Raw genomic sequence first — 27,166 nt, forward strand, 5'->3', positions numbered from 1 at the left:
GGCCACGATAAAAACTTATATAAATTGAAGAAAAATGACTGTGCTTGCATTTAGTGACACCAACAGATTTAAACAAATTTACGAAACATTACATTCTCATGTTGTATCAATCAATTTTAAAATAGATTCATATAAGTGATTCCGTCCGGTCCCCTTCCTCAACTTGGTGCCTTCCTATCTTTTACAATTTCACCAGATGGATGTGATCAAATCATCAGTCAGTACTTGGCCAGGACCATCGTCTTCCAACACATAAATAAGTAGTTGATAAATTTCGACCGACGGCTCATAATTGATGACCTATATAGTTTATGAGTTACGAACGCTGTCAGACTTGCATTGACAGGCACTGCTCAGCCATGTTGGGCTGATAATTACACAAACTGGCAAATTGCTCACTATGAAAAAGAGAAGAGTTATTATTTAAGTTGCCAATGATCATGTTCGGACAAAAAAGCTTGTGTTTGAGAAACCCTATAACTATTATCAGATGTCCATTTCACTTGATATATATCTCTTACACATAGATCTGACAGAGACCTATTGAGGTGCCAGTTGACTTGACCAAGAACCAGACCCAGTTGAGCCGCAACGATAGCTACATCCACGAAACTGATGAGAAGAAGAAGAGAGGAGGGAAGCTGGTGAGGGTTACGGACCCACTCCGATGAAGGTCCGGTGCAGCTTCTTTGAAGCCAACCTCTGTGTTTCCCGGCAACGATACGGACGCTTCTGCTGCGTTTCATGTTGCCTTCTGTCTTTTAGTTTCTTCTTTGTTTCTTCCTAATTCTATCTCGCATTCCAGATTATGCCAGAAAATCTTATAAAGGGATGACTTTGAGGGTCTTGTGCCAAAGAATGATTTTCCTATGAAAATATTTTAAAAAAAGAAAAAAATAAATATTAATATAAACGGTGACCGTTTTTGGTAATTAAAAAAGAAAAAAGGCTAGAATCGTCTTTCAATTGAAAGTGCCAAGGAAGAACAATTTTTCCTGCATTTCAAATATTTTTCGGCAAAAGAATACATATCTCCCGCTCGGACTGAAAACTTAATTAATCTATTTCCTTTTCATAAACACTTTCTTATTGATGAACCTGCGCCGTACTAGTTAATGACTAAAATATTCATAGTTTATATTGAAAAAAAATTTGTATAGATAAAATGAAAATGAAAAAGAACAAAAAGATTATAGAAGACATTATTTTACCAAATTACTAAAATATCCTTCCCTCCTTTACTGCGTACTATGCACATGGGCGTACACAACTTTCTCTCCTTCGTTGATTCTTATATCCACTCTTTCTAGTTGATCCAATTTCCGATTTCTTAGTCATTGTGCATTGCTTAAGTAACATCATACAGTTAATTAAACTCCATTAAAATATAACAACCATCTTCCGTTTCCAAGTCTGACCTACATGCACTTACTTAGTAAACATTGCAAATGCAAAATTATTGTATAAATATATATATATAGAAAGAGAGAGAATGGAGGGGATACAAGAACTAGTCCACTTGGCCTTTAAAATTGCAAGCAATGGATACACACTGGCATTGGAGCATGTTCCAATAGACTTTGGATTGCACAAGATTCAGTCTCCACAACTCCTGTTCCATAGCATCCCTTTCTTGTTTCAAAAAACCCTGCTATAGTTCCAATAGCAGTGGATGAGTCACAAAATCAACAGAAGGTTTGCTCAAATTTTAATCCTCTTCTTCAATTGAAACAAAACAAAAAAATAGCAATTTTTCTTTTTGAGAAGCTTGTAAAACTTGTAGAAGGATACTCAAACTAAGTGCAACACTAAATGTATTAACTATGTATCTGAGTTGTCTGCTGTTTTTGAAAATGATCATGAAAATGTTCCACGAGAAATGCAACTGTCGACAACCAGACAAAGGCTCAAGCATGGAAGAAGATCTCTGTCCTTATATGCTTCCAGTTCAGATAATCAAAGACAAATATATGTGGTCGAGGAGAACAGAATATACAAATGATCTCAAATCAGCCAAGTCCTATGAGATTGAAGCAAAATGAAGACAGAACACAAAGATTTTCCTCATAACAAAAACAAGCGAAAGGATAGTTGACAGGCGGAGCAAGAGAGGAACTTGTGGCGTGAGTGGGAGATTTTTGGGCGTTTTTGAAAGGAACACAACGACAACACGAGAGATACCTGTGGCAATGGTGAACCGGCTGTTTAATGTGACGACGGTGGGAGCTCTGGCCTGCACGCCTACTGCAACCCTCTTCCCTGCCAGTGAGAAATGGACAAGGGCTCCACTGCGAGGGAGGAGGAGCCCGTGAGGGGAAAATGGATGAGAGAGGAAAAAATCGAGAGCAAGAGAAAGACATCAGCAAGAGCAACAGCTTGGGCGTTTACAAGAAACCCTTACATGTGGCGATGACGAACGATGGACCAGTGGAGGAACAGTGACTATGGCATTGGCAAACTGGCGGAGCGGCGATGGTGGGAGCTCTGGCCCTTCCTCTCCACTGCGTCCCTTTTTTCTGCCGGTGAGGACGGAGATATGCTAGAATGCGAGGAGGAGGAGAAAGGGGGCGTTTACAGGTTGAGCGGGGGAGAAGGGTGTCGAGCGCGGGGGGAGGGCGTCGAGCGGGTGAAATTCCACCCACTCGAAAGTCCGAGGTCGGAGCGCGGACTTTCGAGCGGGTGGAATTTCACCCGCTCACGTTACGCATTAAACGGGGTGAATTTCACCCCGTTTGATGTATGTTTAGGTCAGGCGGGTGAAATTTCACGTACGGTTTTTTTCCGAAAAATCAGAATTCGTGCATCAAATGCACCCTAACATAGCAAAATTGAGACATTGAATTGAAGACGTAGCTATAACATTCCATGCAATCTAACCAGTTGTGTTACCCATCATTAGGAAAGCAGTGGTGTAAAGAGGTAATCAAAATGACTTTTTCTCGTCAGCTTCCATAAGATATGGAGTACTGAAAAGAATACCAAACAGCCAGTTTGTCATTGTAGCGGTAGCTGGTGTGATAGATCTTGTGTAGGGATGGAGCAAAGATTTTTTTCAAGGGCAGGCTAAACGATTCAAAAAACTTATCTGCATATAGCCAAACTAAACTCGAATGAAAAAAAAAACATTACGTAAGTAAAAAATTTTAATTTTTTAATATATATATTTTTTCTATTCGCTAGGGTGAGACCATGGCCTAGGCAGGTCCCCCTTCTCTGCCCTTGATCTTGCCGCACCCATGATAGGCCAGACCCTATGTCCCAATGGTATGGGTACGGTTATAGTGGTATTGGTACATCGTTTTCGTAACAACTTTTAGTACAGCGGTACAATGAATATTATATATTATTAATTTAAAAAATTAAAAAAACCAACCGATATCATCACATTTAAGACATCTCATAAGTCAGAATATTACAAAATTATGTCAATGAAACAGAAATCGTGTGAAAACTTAAAAGTTAGCTGAAAGTCTGAAACAGAAGCAAAACTTAAAATTTTGTGTATGCCCTGGCTATACCATTTATTAAAGGACTAATTTATGACATGCGGTGGTTGGGTCTGCCTTTAGCTCCCATTTCCACATTGTGAATTAGGTTCGGGACACAAAAAAGAAAGAAAGTAAAAACCCCTAAAAACCTTCCAATCATCCCTACATTTTGAAAACAAAACAGCTCAAATTCCATCGCAAACAATGCAATCAATTAAAAGAATACCGGCAAAACTAATGCAGCAGGGAAAGCCAAAACATGTATTTAATCACAAAATAGGACATCAAGAGACAAAATCACAATATTGGACATCAAGAGACAAAACTCTAAACACTGCCGCCGTCGTCTATCGCCAGCCACTGTTTGCTGTCTGTTGTCGGTCGCCGTACGCCACCGCTGCCCAAGGTCAGTGCAAGGCTGCAAGAACTTGCTCGAAAAGGAAAAGGAAGGTCGGCCATCGCGATTTTTCATTTTAGTTTTTAAGTTATGGTATGGTTTGGATCTGGTTCTGACCCGAAACTAGATCCCAACATACGGGCATACCGGTATTGCCATACCGGTGTACCGGTATGGGTACGCCACCCATTCAACCCATTCAGGGTACCATTGTGACGGGTACCATTGTGACATAGGGCTCAGACCTTGGGATGGATGCAGGCATGGATGTTGGTAGTCCACACACCCACACCCAAAAGGAAGGCAAGCGCCAGGGACGTTGGGAAATGCACCGGCACTAGGAAGAGTGCAACCAGTAGTGGCGATCCTTGTCTTAGTGTATTTATAAACATTAATTTTATATGAATCATGATTTTGATCTAGTTATTTTTATATAGAAATTGACATTTTCTACCATCAAAATTTTGATGTAATAAGAGTTGTCATTTTTTATTATTTAAAAAACATTATCAATGTAAAAACTATATATATATATATATATATATATATATATATATATATATATATATATATATATATATGTAGAGAGAGAGAGAGAGAGAGAGAGAGAGAGAGAGAGAGAGAGGAGAAGGGAAAGAAGTAAGGACAAAAACCTCACTCTTTAAATTAAATGGTCAACACTCCTTAATACCATCAAGATAAAGGTTCTAGGTTCTAATTGAGGAAGTGGTTACTATACTCCATCCAACCCGTTTGGGTGCAGTATCCATTATTTGGTGAAAGTGAAAGATATAGAAATAGATTATGTCTGACGGGGAAGTACAAATGACACTTGAGATAATAGATGCAGAAGCACCAGAGGCCGCTGGTGAGAAAGTAGTAGATGACCAAGGCCAAGCAATTCTGGAGCCATGTCTGGGCGATGTGTGGACGCCCCTTTCATGACAGCAGTCGGCCTCCAAAATCAGCAGGAGCAGGCACCAGAGCCCCAAGCATGAACTCGTTCATCAGCTTGGTCAGTCTCACGAAATGGCTCAAGTAATCCTCGTCCATATTTAAAGCCCTAGCCTCTTACCGGTTGATTTCCTACTGATCTCGGCGACCTTGTCGCCGTAAAACACGAAGGAAAATTTAAGGGAGAAGGGAGGACACTCGACAACGTGGGGGCCTTTATCGAGGAAAAGAACTTGAAACATTTTGACAAAGGAGTACTGAGAAGTAATGCGATCTCAGGGCTGTGCCTGGGGACACGCATATAATGGCCCAAGAACATTTTTTACTCTTCTTCCTTAATTAGTGGTCTAATCTAGCAACTTGAGTGACAGACCTCTGCCCAGCCTTCATCAAACAAAAATATGGCCTGGTAATTGGTATTAATGTGAAGTCAATCCGCCGTTCCATGGATCGACTTCGTTTTAAGCGGGCGTTGCATTTTATTTTTTGGAATTTGTCATTTTTCAATAATAATATTATCATTCGAAATTTCTTTTTGTACTTTTACAGTTTTGGCTTTGTAGCATTTTTTATTATCCTTCGGATCGACTTCTATGTTGTAGACGTTGTTCGATTTAATCTTTTCACATCAATCACTGCCATGGATGTGAAACCTTTTGCATGCCTTGCCTTGGGTCAGAGTTGTTTTGAGATGTGGATGGAAAGTGATATCTAAAGTATCATGTATTCATGGTTTACACTTTAGAAATGTAGCACTCATATAATTTTTATTTGTCTATCAGTTCGTCTAGCGATGCTACCCCTTTGGATATAGAGAAAGGAAAGAAAAAAGAAGAAGAAAAGAGCAATCAATATTTTGTTTGGTTCATTAATTAAGAAGAGGGGAATGCAAGAAAAGCAAAAAACTTGGTTGCAAAGAAAGAGAAAGGAAAGAAAGGGAATGGAAAAGTTGCTCTAATGTAAATCCAATCCCTTCAAATGAAAGGAAAAGACTTATTGTTTTCTACCATATATGCCCTTTATTTCTCTCTGTGCATGCATGAACAAAATTTTACAACCATCACAGTAAAGAAGCTACTTCAGGTTCATTTCTTTTCTCATTTCTGTCTATCTTTTTATCATTGTTTACGACGCCTCCTTCCCCCGTTCCATCGTCTGGTGCAAGTGTATTATTGTAAAGTAATATAAATTCTATCATTTTCCTTTCCTTTATATAGTCCAAACATGTATGATTTTAACAATTCATTCATTTATGTTCAAACAAGTTTTATAATCACCTCTTTCCTTTTCCCTTCTTTCCCATTCTCATTCCCTTTCTTTTCCTTTCCTTTTTACCTTCCCTTTCCTTCACTTTCCCTCCATCCAAACAAAACGTTATAGCTACTCTTAGATGTGATGGATGGATCTGTATAACCGAGCGGTTGGAATTCATTTTGTTTGAAAAATTTTGGCCTCACTGATGGAGTTGGACCCCCGATCTCTATTAGACACGATGAGCATACAAGAACGTTGAACCAAGTCCTTGGTGATTTGGTTCGACCTTGTCGCAGATGAATTTCATTGGTTTGATCTTGTCGCTAATGAATTTCATTAGGGCACTATGGACGACATGTGAATGTGTCAGTCGGAAGAGAGAAGGAGGTCGTGGGTATTATTTTGAAGGAAAATTAAAGCAAAAAATGATTTGGTGAAGAGCATGCGACAATCGTTTTTGATGAAGATGTTTTCATGCAAGGAAAAAGGGCCTTTCAAAGAATAAATTTTCAGCTTTAGTAATATGAGTTTCTGTTGAAATGGGAGAGAAGAGAAGGACGAAGAATTGAAATACAAATTTTTACGTGGTTCAGTTCATAGACCTACATCCACGAAGAACACCAGAGCAAAAACCCCTTTGATTTCCCCTCTTTCCTTATCTCTATTTTTTTTTTTGCTTTACAAGGATATATATGATACATGAGGAAAATAACAACTTATATGAACGTTGGTGAACTTTACATATAAGATTCAAGGTTATTGAGGAAACTGACGAGAATGGTAGTAATCCTTCCAACGTTCAAATGGATTTCAATGAGGCAAGATTAAGAGGATCCGTTGAGTATGCTGCGCTGGCTGTAACGACCACTTTCAACACTCCCCTTCAAGTGGGGCGTAAAGATTCAAACAGCTCCACTTGCTTTTAATATCATCAAATTGCTTCGTAAGAAGTCCTTTAGTAAACCTATCGGCCAGCTGCTCTGCATTCCTAGTATATGGAGTTTCAATTTCTTCTTTTTGGACCTTTTCACGTACATAGTGACAATCAATTTCTATGTGTTTGATACGTTCGTGAAAGACTGAATTTGCATGTATATGAATTGCAGCTTGATTGTCACAGGACATAGGAATGAGAGACTTGATAGCAAATCCAAGTTCTTGGATGAGTGATTTTGTTCAAATGAGCTCGCTTGGGGTAGTCGCCATCGCCCTATATTTAGCAAACAGTGTGTTGTTTTTTGCTTTTTCAAGAAACTAGGTTTTCACCAACATACACAAAATAACCTGTCATCGATCTTTTATCTGAAGCACCGGCCCAGTCTGCATTTGAGTAACCTCGAATATTAACATTCCCATTCACTTTGTACCACAAACATTGTCCTGGAGTCTTCTTCAAGTACTTTGTACCACAAACATTGTCCTGGAGTCTTCTTCAAGTATATGAGAATTCTTTCCACCGCTTTGATATGAACTGCTTTAGGTGAATGCATATGTTGACTTACCAGACTGACGACTTAATTGATGTTAGGTCGTGTGACAGTAAGATAAATTAATTTTCCCACAAGTCTTTGATAGCTTGTCACATTTTCAATAGGGTCATCCTTGGTATTGTCAAGTTTAGGGTAGACTTCTATGGGTGTGTCTGCTGGCCTGATACTTGTTTTCCTTGTTTCTTCAAGTAAATCAAGTATGTACTTACGTTGGCTTAGAAAGATACCTTTCTTGGATCTAACTTCGATCCCCCAAAAGTACTTTAGTCTCCTCAGGTCCTTGATTTGAAACGTATTGTGAAGATACCACTTTGTGTGAGCTATCCCTTGTTCATCCTTGCCTGTAATTATTATGTCATCCACACAAATCAATACAACAACAATTTTATCGTCAGGTCTCTTGATGAAAGCTGAATTATCTGAGTAGCATCTGATGAAAATTTTGTTTTCCAATGCATCACTCAATTTTTGATACCAAGCTCTAGGTGATTGCTTCAATTCATAAATCGATTTCTTGAGTCTGCAAACAAGATTTGGAGTGCATTCCATATGATGGCCTGGTGGCAGGTTCATATATACTTTTTCTTGAAGGCCACCCTATAAAAAGGCATTCTTCGTATCTAATTGAAACAAAGGCCATTTAAAATTGCAAGCAATGGATAAGAGAATTCTGATAGTGGTCATTTTTATTACAGGAATAAAGGTTTCTTCATAGTCTAACCCTTGTGTTTGAGTATACCCTTTAGCAACAAGACTTGTGGAGTTCAACGGAGCCATCACTCTTGTACTTGGTTTTGAAAATCCATTTGCACCCAACTACACGTTTTGCCACTGGAAGAGTTACTAGTTCCTATGTACGATTTTTTGTGGAGAGCGTCTAACTCATCATATGGCTTCAACTCATATTTTTTGGTCTTTGGCTTTTTAGTATGTAGTGGGATCTTTTTATTTTTCAATGCGACTAAGGAAGGCCATATGGTGTTTGGGTTGGTTGCTATAACTCAAATATTTTTTTGAAAGGATGCGAAACAGTGATGTTGGTGACAAAGTCTTTTACATGTCTAGGTGGCTGAATGTTTCGAGAAGAGCTCCTTAGAGTGGGTTCAGACGGGTGAGATTCTAAGGTTTCCAAGTAAGGTTCAATAGGATCTATAGCTCCAATTTCACTGTTTTGAACTACTTGAGGTTCAAAAGAGGCTTCAGTATTGTTAGGATGAGTTTCAAGGTTTTTAATGGATTCTCTTCCTTAAGGGTCACAACGGTGATGGGTTGTGGTGATATCAAAATCATTGTATGATAGACTGTTCGGCGTGACCATGATGTTGTGCTTGGAACTATCATCCCATTGTTTCCTGAGAGAAATAAGGCCTTTTTCATCAAAAACTACATCGGGAGAGATATAGATATGCATGGTGGTGACATCATAACATTTAAACCCCTTTTTTGTCGATGAGTAGCCTAGGAAAATACATTTTTTCGCTCTGTGGCTGAGTTTGTCAGCAACTTTACTCTTAGCATAGACTTTGCATCCAAAAATTCTCATGTGGTCTACTTTAAATTTCCTTTTCATGAGGCTTCCAAAAGAGTTTTTTTAGCAAGAATTCTTGTGGGCGTGCGATTGATAGTATAACAAGCTGTCGAAACTGCATCACTCCAAAAATGCTTAGGAACATTCAAATCAAATAATAAAGACCTAGTCATTTCTAGAAGGTGACGATTTTTCAGTTCCGCCACCCCATTTTGTTAGAGTGTATCAACATAAGTGAATTGATGATCAATCCTGCTTTCTTTTTTGAATTGTTCAAAGAATTGATTTTTATATTCTGTACCATTGTCGGATTGAAGACATTTTTTACGAGTTGCAAATTGAGTTTCAACCATTTTGTAAAATTCTGGAAATTTTGCAAAAACTTCATCATTGGTTTTTAGTAGATAAATCCAAGTGGTTTTTGAAAAACCATCCATATAAATTGAGATAATACTGAAAATTTGAGTATGAGTTCATGGGGGCCAGCTCTCACATGTCAGTATGAATAAGATCAAAAGGAAACATAGCATTGTTTAAGGATTCATGGAATGGAAGTCTAGACATTTTAGCATACTTGCAAGTTTCACAAACATGAGAGTCATAATTCAAATTTGGTAACAAAATATATTCAAGGCACGACGTGATGGGTGACCAAGTCTCCGATGCCAAAGTTTACCCTCTCGGTTGTTTTGGGCAGTCAAGGCATATTGATTGATTTTCAGCATGTATAGTTCGTTTTCGTAAGTTCCCTCATCAGTCTTCCTCTTTGATATAGGGTCCTGTAAAACAACATTAGTGGGGGGGGGAGAAAATAACTTGGCAATTTAAATCTCTAAGAATTTTTGAAACGGACAACAAGTTGGTTGAGAAATCTGACATATAGAGCACTTCAGATTTAACACCATTTCTAAGAATGTTTAATTTTCCTTCTCCTTGAACATGCATAGAAGAGTCATTAGCAATAACAATAGATTTTTTTTTAGTCATAGAAGAATAATTACTAAGGTTATGGCAGTTCATAGACATCTGATCACTAGCTCCAGAATCGACAATCTAATAATCAGATTTGAGTGAAATAAGAGCGCTACCGGTCACTTGCTGAAGCTGCCGTACTATTTTGATGTTCTTTATCATAGTGATCATTGACATTTTTCAGCAGTTCGTTTATTTTTTTCAGCAGCTAAGGGAGATCCGAAGTATCAGAAGTTTTGGCTGCAACATTGAATACGGTAGTGGTGCTCCATTTCTCTCTTTTTTCTGTCCTTATGGTGGTGGGTTTTTTACGGAGGAACCAGCACCTTTCTTTGGTATGACCCCCCTTTTTGCAATGAGAATAGAATCGTTTTGGATGATTCTTCTACTTATGTTCACTGCTTTTATCAGCTCCATAAAAAGTAACCTGTTCTATATTGCTAGAGTTCTCTTTAAGAGAATCAGAATTTTGAAGCATAATCTTTTTTTTAGATTCGTCTCTCATAAGAATTGAACAAACAATGCTAAGAGAAGGAAGTTTCAGGGACATTAAAATTTGGCTTCAGATGAGTTCATACTCTGGGCAAGAGTAGCAAGAAGTTAGAAAATTTTTTGTTGTTCACACATTTTTTTCGCTAGATCTAAGAGTAGCCGACATATACATAAGATAGTCAAGTTTGTCTCACATGCGTTGGATGTCGCCTAGCAGGTCACTGAAACTTTTGTTTTACTTCTTAAGGTTCCGAATGCCTTGAGAGAGTTGATACATACGAGCAATGTTGTTTTTTTTACTGTAGAGTTCCTTCGCCTTTCTCCAAATTTGATGAGCAGTTTCTGCGAAATAGAATCCTCGAGTGACCTTGGGCTCCATAGAGTTAATCAACCAGGACATTATGAAATGATTGGTTGATCGCCATTCTCTGTAAGTCGGATCTGTTTCAACAGGTTTTGGAAGATCTTCAATGATGAAATCCAGCTTGTTTCTACCACTCAAATAGAGCATCGCTGATTTGGACCAAGCTAAATAATTGCTGTCATTTAGAAGTATGGAAGTAATTTTGTTTGCAGGGCTTGGTTGCTCCTACATGATAATTTTTTCTACCACTCTGCTGGTGGTTCCGACGCTTGAATCTTCTGTCATGATGAAATGAGAAACGTCCAGCAGCTAGGCGATGGATGAAATGTGCCAAGAAAGAACGTCAAAGTTCTGATACCATGCTGAAATGGGAGAGAAGAGAAGGACGAAGAATTGAAACACAAATTTTTACGTGGTTCTGTTCATAGACCTACATCCACGAAGAACACCAGAGCAGCAGCCCCTTTGATTTCCTCTATTTTCTTATCTGTTTTTTTTTTCTGCTTTACAAAGATATATATGATACATGAGGAAAACAACAACTTATATGAACGTTGGTGAACTTTATGTACAAGATTCAAGGTTATTGAGGAAACTGACGAGAATAGTAGTAATCCTTCCAACGTTCAAATGGATTTCAATGAGGCAAGATTAAGAGGATCCATTGAGTATGCTGCGCTGGCTGTAACGATCACTTTCAACAGTTTCCTAAATTGTTCCCACTGCAACGAAACATATTCTAGTTCTGATGACCCACGTAAGAGATTGGTTTTCAAGTTGGTCTGCAGGTTTTATTGATCTTCTTGTATGTTCAACTACATAATGATCAGTTCTTATAATATCAACCTATTGATGGATTCTGGATTGGATGACCTTAAGATGAAATCGTAGAGACTTGGTTGATTGCCCATGATCTAGGATCTTTAGGACTTAAGATTGGACTCACCCTGCCCCTCTGACATTAATGAAAATTTCAAGTGTGGATCTTAGATGGGACATGAGTTACTTAATTTTGTGAATTGTAGATTTCACCCCTCGATCTTTCGTCAGAGCAGATCCATATCAAATTCATGGATCGCAAATATGAAGCAATCAAGTACACCCTAGAAGTCGTATAACAATGCAAGAAAAGTAGTATATACCGGCGCCATTGTCGCAGGTGATGTCACCGCTATAGATCGCTACGGGCCATTTTTTTCCCACCACGGTTTTGGCGGTGAAATTGTGCTGCTCGGTATAGGCAATGTACACTGCGTTGGAGATCAAATTAACACCACTGTTTTTTCCCACCGCTATGGCACCTATCATTAAAAAAAAAAAAAAATTACAGCGACAGACATGAGGGAAAAAAAATGGAGCGCAAGGTGAAATTTGGGTTATTAAAAAGCATTTTGATGCCCAACTTGAAGAGAAGAAATTAGTTATTCAAGAGCTATTTCACAAAACTAGGCCTTAAATTGATCTGTTCACCTCATGCCCAGCTTGACGAGAAGAAATTGGTTATTCAATAGCTATTTCACAAAGCTACGCCTTAAATTGATCTGTTCACCTCTTTATGGATCATGAAGCCTCCCAGAAATCGTGCTAGACCATGAAACTGCGTGTCAATAGGAAACTCAACGCTTAGAAAGAAGGACCATAATATTTTGAGATTTCACATCAAATATAACAAAAGATCTGATTATAATATGCATGATTTTGAAAACTAAACCTAAGTATGAGTTAAGCTAGATCAGGAATACACGTGCAAGGACTTTTGTCTCGAGGCACGTATTGAGTATGCATCAGTTCTTTAGTGAATACGAATGCAAATTTGAAGTCAAATGAGCAACTATAATATTAAAATCAAACATGACATTCACAATAACAAGAACATAAATTAACATGCAAATTAAGATCTGCAAGCCCAGACACTTTTGACTAGAGTTAGGACATGCTACAAAAGCCTAACTATGTTTCAAATAAGAGAAATCAAAATTAAACGCTAAAATTGGAATGAACCCATGCTAACATGCAGAAACATGGGAATTTGGCGAAGTTTGGAAAACAAGACAACTTAACTAGGTAGCAGGATTTGACGAGTTCAAAACTAGGTGAACAATGTTAGATTGACACAAAATTTGAATGATAGACTCTCTATACACTGGACAATCAAGTCCAAGTGATAGATTTCAAAAACTTTTTTGGATCCAAAATATACAGGACCAGAAACCCATGACTGAAATTTCAAATTGCAGAAAACAGAATGTAAAATAGGTTGAAAAGGTAAATTTGATCTGACTAAACATTTCAATGATGTCTTATGTAGGAACTACGTAGATGACCCTAATTGAATGCAGAAAATTAAGGTTTTAGTTAGCAGGATGTTGTATTCTTAACTAATGGTAGCGCTTTTTCACCTCGGAAGTGTTGGAACTCGAAAAAGGGATGGCAGCTGACTCTATGTGTCACCTTCAAAACCATTGATTCAGGGCATTGAAGAGAGAGGCTTCAACTGCTCATCTCTAAAGGAGCTTTGATGTGACTGAATCCCTCATGAAACACGTTGTATTACAAAATTTTCAGAGATACCACTTCTTTAATTTACATGCAATATGAAATATCTCATCATAATGTCATCGACATTTTACAACACATTATGTTCTAAATATTTTTCCTCTGTGCACTGACCTAGCAACTGTGAAACCCAAGTTTTAGCAGGGCATGAGCTCTAAATTCTCCCAACTGCAATTAGAAAGCAACACTGTAGTCTGTGGATTCAACAACATTGTGTCCACACGGAGGACTAGAACACTGCCTGCAAGATGGGCAGCTTGCAATCTTGATCTGCGCTAACCGAACATTCATGTTCATTCTGAGAGAGAGAGGGAGACAGACAGAGAGCAGGTTCATACTTGTGCGACAGTGTCCGTGTAGTTGAAAGCTGATGAAGCCAAATTGAGAGTAGAAAAAGATGGAGGTTTGAAGGTCAATTGCTCATCTCTAAAGGAGCTATTTTCAACTTCAACTTCAACTTCAACTTCATAGAAAATGCATCATCAAGTCCCACCAACAGCCTGGCGAAATAAAGAAAGCATCTGTCTGGATTGATCATACATAAAAAACAGAGAGTAGGTACAGAAAGAATAAAAAATGAGAAACCGAAAATGTTCAGTAATAGAACCAAAAGTAATAAAACACACCTTAGAATAAAAATAATTTTCACGAAGAAAAAGGATTAGTCATCATAAATGTGCAAACCTCACGCACATGGAGGATGTATTCATATGCCAAAACATGAACTTCTTGTTGACTAAAATACAAATTTCAATAGTCTAATTTCACACCCTTTCTTCAATCAATGGCCTTGGCTTCTACCTTTTCTGAAACCATACAACATACATGATCGAAGACGTACAACTGGTACAAATCGAAATAGTGCTGTCGGGGAAGAACAAAACACACATGCACACACACCTGGTACAAATCGAAATAGTGCTGTCGGGGAAGAACAAAACACACATGCACACACACCTGGTGCAGATCAAAACAGAGCAGACAGGGCTAGTCACAGGCCCAACTCATCATCCACAGGAACTGATGGAAATTGAGCACACCATTGCCATCAAGATCGAACTGGTTGATCATATGACTAAGTTTTGCACAAAATCTTTGGGAGCAGAATGTTTTCGTGACGGAGCTGACTATTGACTTTCGATCGTTTTTCACAATATTTCTTCAATCAAGCATCAAGGGACCTTGTCAACGGTAGGCTCGAGGCGCTCCTCCATCTCGTCAGTGCCGCTGCCTGCAAGGAGGTCCTACATGGTGGATAGCCGGCAATCGAAGATGGCAAGGATCATGATCATGTCTTCATCACGTCCTTCATCGCCTTGAGGAGTTCACTATATGTTGTGCCTTGCTCCTCATCTCCTTCCATTGGCGTTATAGCAACTCCTCTTTCAAATCACATAAGAAAAAGCTAACCCCAACCATAGTTGCTCCGAATCGATAGACGAAATCAATCGAGAGATGAAAAGGGATAGGGGAAGAAAGAGGCAAAAGATAAACAAAATATCATCCTTAAGGATCGGTGACTTCTTGGGCCCAGCTGGATTTGAACCAGCGTAGACATATCGCCAAGGAATTTACAGTCCGTCCCCATTAACCGCTCGGGTAGCGGAAACAGCGGATTCGCCTGCTACATTACAGGAATCGAATGGTTCCGAGCAGACTTGTCACTTGTGGAGGAAGAGATGGTGGTGGAACAAGAGTTTCGACCTGCAAAACCCTTGTCTGACTGCACCAGAGAGAGAGAGAGAGAGAGAGAGAGAGAGAGAGAGATCATAGATTGGGACCTCTTGTAAGGTTCACACCAATTAAATATCCAGTAAAAATATAACAACCATCTTCCATTTCCAGTTCAACCTTCACATTGGATAACGTATAAGAACGTACAGACGGAGTAGACACTGCAAATCTTACATTACATTATTGCAGAGAAAAGACAGACAGAGAGAGAGAGAGAGAGTCAAGCTTCACATTATGGTAGTAGTGATCACGAGGATTTTTTCTCGTGGGGTTCCAGCTCAGGAGTGCAAAGGGTACCAAACAGCCAGTCCATGAAGATGGTATACCCGCCATAGTTGTGGCGGTAGGTGGTGTGATGGATTTTGTGGTATCCCCCGCCCATGACAGGCCAGACCTTGCCATGGATGCAGTCATGGATGTTGATGGTCCACACACCCTCAACAAAGGCAAGCACCAGGTACGTCAGGAAATGCATCGGCACCAGGAAGAGCGCAATCACTAGCGGTGACGCTTGAATTATACCATCTATGGGGTTCAATGCCAACCCTGCAATAAGAAAATTTAACTGTCGTGTAAGAAAAGAAAAATTCAGGCAATGCTTTTCAAGGAACCTGGCCCTACTGGTACCACAAAAAGATAGAATTACTATTAAATAACAGGTGCTTTAGAATCCTATTTAATTTGCCGATTCGAAGAAAGTCGAAACCCCCTCTTTCTTCCCTACTTTTAGGTCCAAGGAAGCTTGGGGAGCTGGGTTGGAAAACTGAAGTGTGCAATCGTATCCACTGTTTGCAGTTCAGAACAGTAGCACTCTAACTCGATGCCCCTCGAGGAGAATTGGAATTAATTATATGTGTATATATAAAGAAAACCAGTGATATATGTATGGATAACCATAGGGAAAACTTTCACATATTCTTTTAGTAAACAAAGTCCTCACTGTTTTCTATCTATGTTTAAAATCATTCATAAAACAATCGTAAAACCCCCATGAATTTCTACAACATTGAAAGTCTTTGACGCAACTGATGCATCCTCCTCGTTGAGGGGAATAGAGAATTGATTTGGGTGTGCTTGAAAGGAAAAGCTGAATTTGAAGGCTAGGGAGGAAGGCACTCTGCTTCCCATTGTAGGTAAAGGCTTTTTCCATTGATGAAATACTCACCTGCAAATGGAGACAGATCATCTTCCTTGTTGTACTTGTGATGGGCGGCATGAACATACTTGTAAAGGGGCTTTATGTCGTGCAGCTCTCTGTGAGCCCAGTAGGTCCCAAACTCGACCAGGATCACGTAGACCAAGGTATAGAAAATGTAGATGGGCCAGCCAACCTCTTCTATATTGGCAAAGCACTTGGTCCAGCCCTTCTCAACCATGTACTCGGTCACCGTGGGCAGCAAGCTATATAGAGGAGTAGATTTCACGCTCAACCAGATCTGCTTTAACATGGTGCTTCTTTTGGGTATTGAACCTGCACCAATATGAAAAGCAAATAGATATCAGCACTCGTCCATACTGAAAACAAACCATATCTCGGGCATGAATAATTCCATTTGAGGGCTCAACATTTCGAAGTAGGGGCGCTGGAGGTTTAAGAGAATATTTTTCCACTAAATTATGATTCCCTCTTAAGTGATATGCCAGGATGTATAAGTACCTAGAATTCATCGCCCTTCTGGAGGAAGATTGAGATAAAATTTTTTAAACAAGGAAATTGTTAATTAACCAGCCAGTGAAAGTTTCACTTTTAAAGTCTCTCCTTCCTATCTCAATTCAGTTTATGAACATGTCTCCATACTTTTGGAGAATTATTTTCGTGCCCAAAATAGAGATAAATTATCCACATAATTTTAACATATGCGACCAAAGAGGCCATTAACTCTAAAATTAAAGACTACACAATAAATAATTTGACATAAAATATTCATAAAAGCTGAATTACATGCTTTTATCCTTATTGAAAACGTACAGTAAAAGCGTGCTCCAAAGCCCTCTATTTGAAAATCTGTCCTCCTTCCATGAATTTAACAGAGTGAAATCATTTTCTGTGTGTCCAAAATCATAAAAGTGATTGCCAAAGTCAAATTTTCTAGGCTTTAAATATTCTGATAATTTATCTTAAAATAAACTGTACATACATACATCATGAGTGATTGGTTCGGCATGGAAACGAAAACCAGAACCTTTAAATTTGTATTAGAAAGTGTTTTACACAAAATGGGAACCTCCTAATATAATTATAAACACTAATTTAGTATGAAGCATGTTATAATTCTAAGTTATTTTTGTAAAAGAATTAATCTTTCTCCTAACGAAATTTTGATGTTATAAGAACCATTCATTTTTCAATTATTAAAAAACATTATTAAAGTAAAAAAAGATACCAACTTATTATATATTGCTCACCAAGTTACTCTTACAATCATATCGGTAAGTTAAGATTGTAAAAAAAAGTTTCAATAATTAATTTTAATGGACCTAGTTTCTCTTTCTTAGTGATTGATAATATATATATATATATATATATATATATATATATATTGATGTCACATTCATTTAATAACTAAATAGCGAAAAAGGTAATAAATGCTCGATGTGAGTGGCCGAGTTACGGAGCTTCCTAAACAAGAGGTCAGCGTTCGTGCACCTCATCCTTCAGTTACATATATTGAGATCGAGAGAGAGAATCATCACTCTTGATGGAATGTTGGCTGCCGGGTGGACAGCTCAGGTTTTAAGTTTAATACGACTAAAATGCTCCTGAGACAAAACAAAATAGAATCACCACATTCATTTAATGTTTGCTTTTGGTTCCGATTGCGTTGGGAATTACCCTCTTCATAAAAACAAAAAAAAGAGTTTTCGAAAAAAAAAAAAAACAATTTCTATCTTTCTCAAAGTTTGCTCTTTTATCTAGTGTTTTTTTTGTTTAATACTTGTGATTACTTAACCATGTCGATTCAAGAAGTTAACCCCTCGTCTCTCTCTCTCTCTCTCTTTCTCTCTCTCTCTCTCTCTATATATATATATATATATATATATATGGCTAGTCAAACATCATTTTTCTTCCGTTCAGGTCGATGTCGTGTTTGATGGGAGGTACTCTTCACTTAAGTGCGTCCTTTTGAAATTTAAACCCGGTAGTCTCAATTAACTCTTAAGTTAAAGTTAGGGGACAAAATGTCAGACCTACGACGGTGGAGCCGTCCAGGGCAAACGTTACTCTGGATGACTCCTCCCTCCAACTGACACATGCTGATCAGTAATTTTAATGGCGAACCAGTTCCGCTCAGTGAGGCTGCTTGTTAAGGTAAACCTAGTAAAGGACGCAGCCCCACCTACTTTCCCACAAGCTTCCTTCTTACTTTCACCATACACAAACACACAAAGTCACACACACACACATACAAATATATATATACATAATAAAAGAGAGAGGGAGAGACAGCCCACCGCTCGGGAAGTATACATGACGCTTGAGGTAGTAGATGTAGAAGCACCAGAGGCCGCAGGTAACAAAGTAGACAGCGCCCACAGACAGGACATTCCGGAGCCACGTCTGGCCAAAGTGTGGGAGTTCCTTCCACGACAGCATTCCGCCACCACCGGCAGGAAGCAGACCTCCGAGGATGACCTCGTTGATGAGCTTGGTCTGTCTCACGAACTGGCCCAGGTAAGCCTCGTCCATGTCTGGAGCCCTAGCCAACCGAGGGACGACGTCCTAGGGATTCCGGCGACCTAGTTAAAACACGCCGGAAAATACAGGGGAGATTGGACGGCACTCGGTGAGGAAGAAGAGCTTGAGGAAGGAGAAGGAAGGTGGGCGAGAGTCGGAGACCGGCGCTGTGCCTGGCGACGAGCGATGTCATGTGTGCATATATAGTGACCAGGTAGGTGGTAGTGATTCGCGATTGCCCAGACTTATTCGATTAATTGCCACTATGCCATCCGCGTAGTTGCATGCCTCTGCACGTGGACGCCAAGGAGATCCGTGCCTTTCTTTATTACATTATTGACCGACCCGAAAGCGTTTTCTAACTTTTTCCTTCTTTTTTGATCAAGATGTTTTTTTTTTTGTGCAAGTCGAATCAGTTTGACTTAAACTCGTTCGTCAAAATTAGATTTGCATGAGTGAAGAATTCGCTCGTCAAAGCTCGACTCGAACTTGACTTTGTGAGTTCAAATGTATGCTCAAAATATTAAACGAGTGAGTGCAAACATATGCTAAAAATATTAAACGAGTTGTAAGAACTCGACTCATTTAAATTCTACTCGATTCGACTATATAATGAATGCTGAAATATAATGAAACAATAGTTAAACGAATAACACATAAACAAGTTCGTATTTGATGCCATACCTTAAATTAAGCTCGAGTTTATTCTATAGAGCTAGACTCAAGTTAAGAGTTTAAACTGGCCCAACTCAAACTCAACTCAGCTAACCTTACCTAAAAAAAATACAAGCCCCAACGATAGAACTATAATAAGTTTTTACATAGACCTGATGTGACCCACTTTTGGACCAAGTCATACGTTATGCCATTAATAGGCCAGCAACGATCAAATTAGTTTTATTTGGTACGAAAAAAAAAGTCACTTTCGTCCGATCATAAAAGTGACAATTAAAAATTATTCATTTTGAGGAAATTGAAAATACCCTTCAACTAAGCCGTATTCGTAGTTAGCAATACTTTCATCAGTTGCACGTAATTGGAAAGTTCATTCTTCCATGCCTTGATTCAAATTCAGGCAGAAGAATGAAGTTACCACCTCTTTGATTAGACAATATATGTTTAGTATTTTTAAGGAGTTGTTTGACCAAATCTTGAATCTAAGCAAAAAAAAAAGAACAAAACAAGGTGGATTTGATAGAACATTCGAATAAGTGTTTTATGAACAAAACAAGGTGGATTTGACAGAACAATTTGTTACTTTTGCTAAATGTTTTGCAATACAAACAATGTTTCATGAATCTACTCAATTTTTAGGAACCTTAGGTTATAATGCATGATGAATTTTCTTAGTTTTTGAGACAAATTCATATAATAGTTTGTTACATGGCTGTTTGCCATCATATAATTCAGGCGTGCTTATTATTCAGTTATAAATACGCATTAGATTAAGGTATCATCTATCTATAGTAAATAAGTACGATAACAGATTGACGAAGATGAGATAAAAAAGGATAATCTACCATGTCTTTCGGTGGGAACTAACATGAGAGCGAGAGACAGAGACTCATTTAATATGGAAGCTCGCTGCAAGATCAATCGGGCGTCAATAGGTCGGTAGTATCTGATCAGCTGATCCGAATCGTTTAGTCAGATCCGCCGGAAAAGAAAGCTGGATTGGAATCTTAATCGGACTTGGACGGCGTATACACTTCCAGGTCATAAGCGAGTCCAAAACTTAGTACCGATCCAACAAAGATAAACTTTGCTACTGGACGGACCCAAACTGGGTCCGAACTGTTCACACCGCTACTGTCTGGCCAGGCCTGACCGACCGACTGTTCTCTCCAAATAAATGCCATTAATGCCAATTAATTGGTCCAGCAAATTGGTCTGCTGCCTTCATTACAGGCGTTTGCAAATTAAAGAGCCGCTGATTTGGCTTCGCCGGCAAGCTGGGCGATGGGGAAAGGGTTCAACTGGGCTGTCAGGTGTAGGAATAGCGCCGGTGCAGTCCGACTCCGACAGCGTGCGCGGCAACATCGACCATTTGACAACTCTCCGGCCCCTCTCAGCGCGTTCGTGCTCTCTCTCTCTCTCTCTCTCTCTCACACACACACACACATATATATATATATATATATATGATCATCTGATAATAAAGGTGAAAGGTACCTTCATGATTACCACACGACAACGGTAACATTTCACATCAAACTTACGAAATTAAGATGAGAGGCAATCAAAGGACCACTTCTTCTTGCCTCTTTCAAATTCGATTCGTCACCTGCATTTAAAAATATCGATGGTCGATCTAAACAATGGTTTAAAGCTTAATCTTACTAGGCGTCAAGGTGTGGCTTTGTAATGGTCAGTTAAAAGAAAATTTGATCTCGAGATCACGATGTGATGCTATTTCTCTGTTTGCTGAGAGAGTCAAGAAGACAGAATCAACCGTATATGTTAAAGTCATTTTTCTATGCAATTAAGATCACAAATTTAAAACAGTCATAGTTTCGGGATTTACATACTTTCTAATTGGTTCTTCAAAAGATCATCACCAACGATGGTTGGAACATGATCGATGGTTGGAACATGAACGTCCACTCCCTCTTCCCTGTAGATAATGCATACATTATTGAAGATGTTGAGAGATATGCATGCAGGTCTGTGAGTGGATCTCCTTTTCTCTATATATCCTGTCATTCATGAAGCTCCAAATTTCCCATCATTAAGTGAATATCCAGACGTGACCACAACTGCCCCTCTGTCAAAAAAATCCTGACCGAAGGAAACATTCTCCACAACTGCCTTTACTGCATCCACAGAAACCATTCCTTTTATGTCGCGTCTGGATATTCAGTTAATGGTGGGAAATTTGGAGCTGCATGAATGACGGGATATATAGAGAAAAGGAGATCTGTTGGTGTATAGAACTTGATCCATACTGTCATTTTGTACAAATGCGGGTTTGCCATAATCCTTATGTTTTGAGGATGGCCGCCGCTTGTTGTGTATCTGTCTGTGTGTTCTTGTGAGAGAGAGAATACAAGAGATTTGTGCGACCGTGGACGTAGGAGATTATTGCTCCGAACCACGTAAATCGTTGTCTTTTTCCTTGTTGCTTCTAACCCCCTCTTGAAAGTGTGAGAGGAGAGTTTATTGTGTGTTGTTCCTAACACTCCATCTAATTTTTCAGTTATAAATTGTAGTTTTAAGTGTTTCAATGAAATTCTTAATGCGTGGGTGTAGGCAGTAGCTCACATCAACCCCATATAACTCCGCCACCGGTTTCCTCCAAACCACAGATTTCACTAGTGCAGTTCAGAGCCGCACTTCCAGTGAAAACTGCAGACCTGTAGCACGAGTGGAGTCCACGGTTTTAAACCCACCATAGATCTGTGGTGACCTCAGATTTCAGATCCGAAGCTAAGGGTAGTATTATTTTAACATGACATATGTGAGGATCTCAGATCAACCTCAATATGAGGTTTGCATACATATTTGATATTTCTGATCTTAAGTCCTCCTTAGGTTTTGCTTGCTGGTGAAATCTTATGTTTGTTTAATCTGTAGATCACACGTAAAGAAACTTTGGATCATCCTTAAGTATTTACACAAATTTTGCGGTTTCATCCTCGAAACCAGCAAGAGCTCATTCAATTCTTGCGCTGTCACCTTCATGAGGTTGGCCCCCGTCACATGATTTCATGAATTTTCGGGCTCATCCTCAGAGATCAACATGCGGAGCCGTTTTCATTCCTTCAATAGTTGGCCTTCGCTTCTTTAGTAATCAAAAACCAAGTTGCATCACAAAATAAAATAATAAGAAGCTGGTGCATGCGGCCATAAATATGCAAATTAAGATCAGGAGTGCATCGAGGAGGACATCTGTTTTAGTACCACAATAACTGGTGACCAGGGAGCAATTGGGGATGTGGCGTGCGTCAGGCCATTATATATGCTGCTGAGCTATTGATGATGCTACTTACCTGAAGCAGACAAAAAAAATTCTGGTTAAACGGCATCATTGGCTATAAAATTTTAAATTTTTATATATGCATGAAAACAATTTCTCAGAAATACCAATGTAAAAATAAGAAGTGCTCAGTGGCTCATATCTGCTAACTAAGCCATACATGTCTGTGCTCACCTACACTTTTTCTTCTTAAATAGGCCTGCCCATCAGGATTAATTGTTGGAAAAAGTTGCAATATTATTGATCTTGTTCACATCTTTTACACGATATTTTACTAAAACAATCTCTAATTTTCTCTAGATATAAAGTATATATATTGGTTTCAAGAAGTCTGTAAATTGGTTATAATATGATCTGAGGTCAGCTGGATGCAAATCACTGAGGAAATGTTGCATTTTGTCTGTTTTGAAGGTATTTAGGTAGGCCGGGCTTGTAAGCAGGGGTGGAACAGGATTTTTTCTAGGGTCGGGCCAAGACGATTTGCGAGCCGGGTCATGGTCGAGCCAAAAGGAGCGTCGAGGAGCGACCGGTCGGGCCAAACTAAAAAAATTTGATTTTTTCAATGTAAAAAAAAAAATTTTTCCTCGGCTCACCCCTGCTTGTAAGTATGTCTTTAATTATCAGATCCCAACATTTTGGGCGACTTTTAATCTAGTGAAAAACATTTGTCTCATCTGGGGTAGCTGTTATTCCAAAGACATTAATGGGGCATTTGATGCTCTACAGAGGTTCACATCAGCCAGCCGATCGACGGCCTCTATATAGATATGAAATATTTTGTTCACGGAAAGCTGGGAAAATGCAAGAAAAAAAAAATGTAGACAATTTTCACCGTGAAAGTATAGTTGAAGTTGGACAGTTTGGAGCAGTGTCTGACCCGTAGCTCTAAATGTTCTCACCTCACCGTCGTAATTCGTCAGGACCATACAAGTTGTACTGGCCGCCAAACGCAATTCCAGGCTCTCCGGCACCATTTCCGGCGGCAGCCAGCTGCCATGATCACCATTATTAGGGCAAGTTTGATTGCTTGCTGATTCGTATTACATCGTTCCACGATTCCTTCATACTCACGAAGTGCCTCAGGTACACCTCTTTTGCTCGAGAACCGTTAGACTTAGCAATCTATTTTGGCAAAAAAAAAACTAGCAGGAGGATCAGCAACCTGGCCTTCTGCCGATCCATATTTGAGACATGGGTTTGCCAACTATGACATCAAATAATAATGAAGATTTTTTTTTAGTTCTGATCACCAAATTAAATGCTCCAGAACAAAACCTGCCTTTAACCAAATTAAATGCTCCAGAACCAAACCTGCCTTTAAGAGAAATTCGAAAAACTACCATGAGTCCCATCATAAAAAGTCGTTCCATGCTTGGGATGTTTCCTTTCAAAATCAGTTCATATCTCAATCCAAATCATTATTTCTTGCATAACTTTCACAAAAATGTGGGAGAGACGTGGTTGGATGCACAGGGATGGACCGCGCAAGCATGACATCTGTCACCCTCATAACATGTTTGCATTATACACAGGCTTGTGCATATAACCAGCTAATAAGCGGCCGAGTCAACCATGCTTGCTTAAAACTGTCCTGCTTTGAGGGGTTAATAAACTTACCTATGAAACCCCATAAATGATGGCCGGTAAACTTTTATTGTAGCATGTGCCATCAACTTCTTTCATTAATGGCCGCTGCCTAACCATATAAATGCACTGAATTCGGTTTAGATGAGCTGGTGGTGCTTGGTAATCAAGTTTCGATATGTTGAAATTAGGGACTTACTATTGTGGCAGTACGTGGATAATGAATAAAAAGCTGTTCATAATAACCACAGGGTGTGGTTTAACATCCCCAACATTTACGTTTGAACAGAAATCTCCTGTTACTTAGCTTGCCTGACATGATCAGACGTATGCCCAACCTTCCTTCTGGGGATTCTACTGGAGAAGCTGCCCTCCTGAGTCCCTTCCACAGCAATGGCCACTGTCTTCTCCCATCTAATAGATTGTGAAGACAATGTTCTGACACTTTACTATTAGAAATTGCCAACAAAGGAAGCCTCCCCTTCTCCTGCCGACTACCGGGTTCGACTGACACTCTGACGTTCCTTCCTTATTTCATTCCTACCGCCAATATATATATATATATACTGTAGGTATTAGACATTGTAGACAGATAAAGAACAATATCAATAACATTGTTGAAAGAAAAACATTGAAAAAAATCTCTGGCAGGGGCCTTGCCCCCTCCCCACCTCAAGTTTTCAAGGAAAAAAGTCTCCATTTTAATTATAAAAATTTTGCAAAATACAATTCGACCACTGTCAAACTTTTGAAACCATAGTTTCAGTCTCGCTAATGAAAAAATCCTCTCTCTGCTACTGAGGGGAGGAAAGGGAAGGTAATTGAACAAGGTAAAAAGCCCTCCAGCAAAGTGTTGGAAGGTTATAAGTCAAAAAACCACTTAACGCTTCTATTGTACAGAAAAGCAAAACCCGAAATCTAATACAAAGATACTAGCATCGACAAGAGAAAGAGAGAGATCCAACATTATGTCTTCTTGTTACATGCAGCCTAAGCATTGACGTTGCTATTTCTTAAGTCAATTCATTTCTTTCTCACTTCTCATTAAAATTTATTAATTAATATGTGACATATAATCATGAGCAAAAGCCCGATATATGAGTTAGCACTCAACAACCAACACATCTGCAACCTTAGATCAAGTTCGAATTTAGTTTAATCTCAGGTAGTCACTAACTAATGAAAAAGTTCACATGACAAAGAGTGGACAAGCAGTGTGTATGACATAAAAACCGAAGAGGATGCTGGTGCCAACGATAAAGAGGGAGCTGATATGCAGGATTCCTCATGAAGCCGACAATGGCATGAATAAACTAGTAGGTCCATTGGAAGTTGGTGAAGATACTATGAAATCTTCTGAAATGATGTCTCCACATGAGAAAGTTCTCACAAATCTCCATATTACACATTTTTTTGATGTAAATCATGTTTTCCCTTTCTTGAAGAATATGTTAGGCGTGACATTTCTACCACATGTTCTACGGGCCGTCGATCATCTAATTGGAATTAATGTTCAATTTCCTCTGAAAATGGGATATTAGCCACATGTCTTCATCCCAACAGTAGTCATATGACTTCATCCTTTCAGTGGATGACCATAGCTTTTACAGGTTTAACAATGCAAAATGTCAAGGCGAATACACTGGATGCTGATTCATATCCTCGTAAGTACAAGGCTGTTTGGCAACAATAACATTTTTTGTTGTTGCTTCATCAATTTATCTCAAAGAATTAGGACAAATTCATGTCACATTGGGACCCCCCATGAAACAGTAACAAAATGGTCTCATTGCCAAACAGCTTTTAATCATTCCCGATGACAGTCCTCCAAGGTTGACGATGGTAAAATGAAGCTATTCATAAAAGAAATTGACGAGCAGCTGTTGTGCTAGCTCATTGTGTGTCTAAGATTGTAGAGAACGAAACTGATTCCATTCCATTTTGGACTTGGTTTTTTTTATACAGCCAGTCCCCTTCTAGTCATAAATGTAGTCATATACCCTTCATTGTATTCCGCTATTTCAGGTACTCACATATTTGAATTTGGACATGAATAAAAAAAAAAATCATATTCGAATCCAAAACCTGATTTTTCAATCAAATCCGGCCGAATCTCAAAATGTAAAAGCATCGTATATAAGATATTTATTTAAAACTAAATCTTAATCCGATCTGATATTTATTTATATCTGAATCCAAATCTAATTGGTTCTTTTTTCTTAAACCTGAATTGGATCCAGTTTCTTAATCAGGCTATTTTTTTTCATATACAATTTTCGTTGTTTTTAGAATGGTTCAGCTGGATATGAGAACCCAATCAGATATTCAGATATATGTCATCCCTACCTATGACCATGGCTTGTGGCGCTCTCCTCCTTCACCAATAGCTTTCTTGCCATGTGTTCATTGGTTAGGAGGAGGAAATACCCAGCAAGATCCCTACTTCCGCACGTGATTGGGCAGAGGAGGAGAGACTGAAGTGAATTTTGCTTGTTAGCCATGTGAATATCAGATAACTCTGATCACTACCAGTCACTTCTGCTTTAAGTTGCTCATAAATGAGAAGGAAAATTTTGGTGATCTTGCTCTTTCTTGGGAAGACATCTGAAGTCTGCTCGGGCTGCAGAGGGACAATACTTCCATACGAAACATAAACTTAATTGACGACATAATTAAAGATTTTATTTTTCCGAATTTGGAA

At 38.9% G+C, this 27,166-nt stretch overlaps 1 protein-coding gene and 1 long non-coding RNA gene across 2 annotated transcripts; both read right to left on the bottom strand.

Moving 5' to 3' along the window:
* Positions 1–1,417: 1,417 nt before the first annotated feature.
* On the bottom strand, positions 1,418–2,660 carry LOC116264915 (uncharacterized). Its single transcript, XR_007574789.1, has 3 exons — positions 2,402–2,660; positions 2,182–2,288; positions 1,418–1,651 (listed from the first exon to the last, which is right to left on the bottom strand). It is a non-coding gene; the product is annotated as an uncharacterized LOC116264915 (long non-coding RNA).
* A 12,644-nt stretch (positions 2,661–15,304) lies between these two features.
* On the bottom strand, positions 15,305–19,074 carry LOC116263901 (delta(7)-sterol-C5(6)-desaturase 1-like). The gene is made up of 3 exons (XM_031643720.2): positions 18,683–19,074; positions 16,395–16,700; positions 15,305–15,775 (listed from the first exon to the last, which is right to left on the bottom strand). The coding sequence occupies exons 1-3, from the start codon at positions 18,915–18,917 to the stop codon at positions 15,477–15,479; spliced, it is 840 nt and encodes a 279-aa protein (XP_031499580.1). The 5' UTR covers positions 18,918–19,074; the 3' UTR covers positions 15,305–15,476.
* Positions 19,075–27,166: the final 8,092 nt, after the last annotated feature.

Source organism: Nymphaea colorata, chromosome 11, assembly GCF_008831285.2.
Source record: "Nymphaea colorata isolate Beijing-Zhang1983 chromosome 11, ASM883128v2, whole genome shotgun sequence".
NCBI classification, from domain to species: Eukaryota; Viridiplantae; Streptophyta; class Magnoliopsida; order Nymphaeales; family Nymphaeaceae; genus Nymphaea; species Nymphaea colorata.

Excerpts from the sequence above, each read along its gene's own strand:
- LOC116263901 (XM_031643720.2), bottom strand. The coding sequence starts at position 18,917 with ATGGACGAGGCTTACCTGGGCCAGTTCGTGAGACAGACCAAGCTCATC. Across the intron at positions 16,701-18,682 it reads TCATGTATACTTCCCGAGCG|GTTCAATACCCAAAAGAAGC; the intron begins GTGGGCTGTCTC and ends ATATTGGTGCAG. Across the intron at positions 15,776-16,394 it reads TGATCTGTCTCCATTTGCAG|GGTTGGCATTGAACCCCATA; the intron begins GTGAGTATTTCA and ends TTCTTATTGCAG.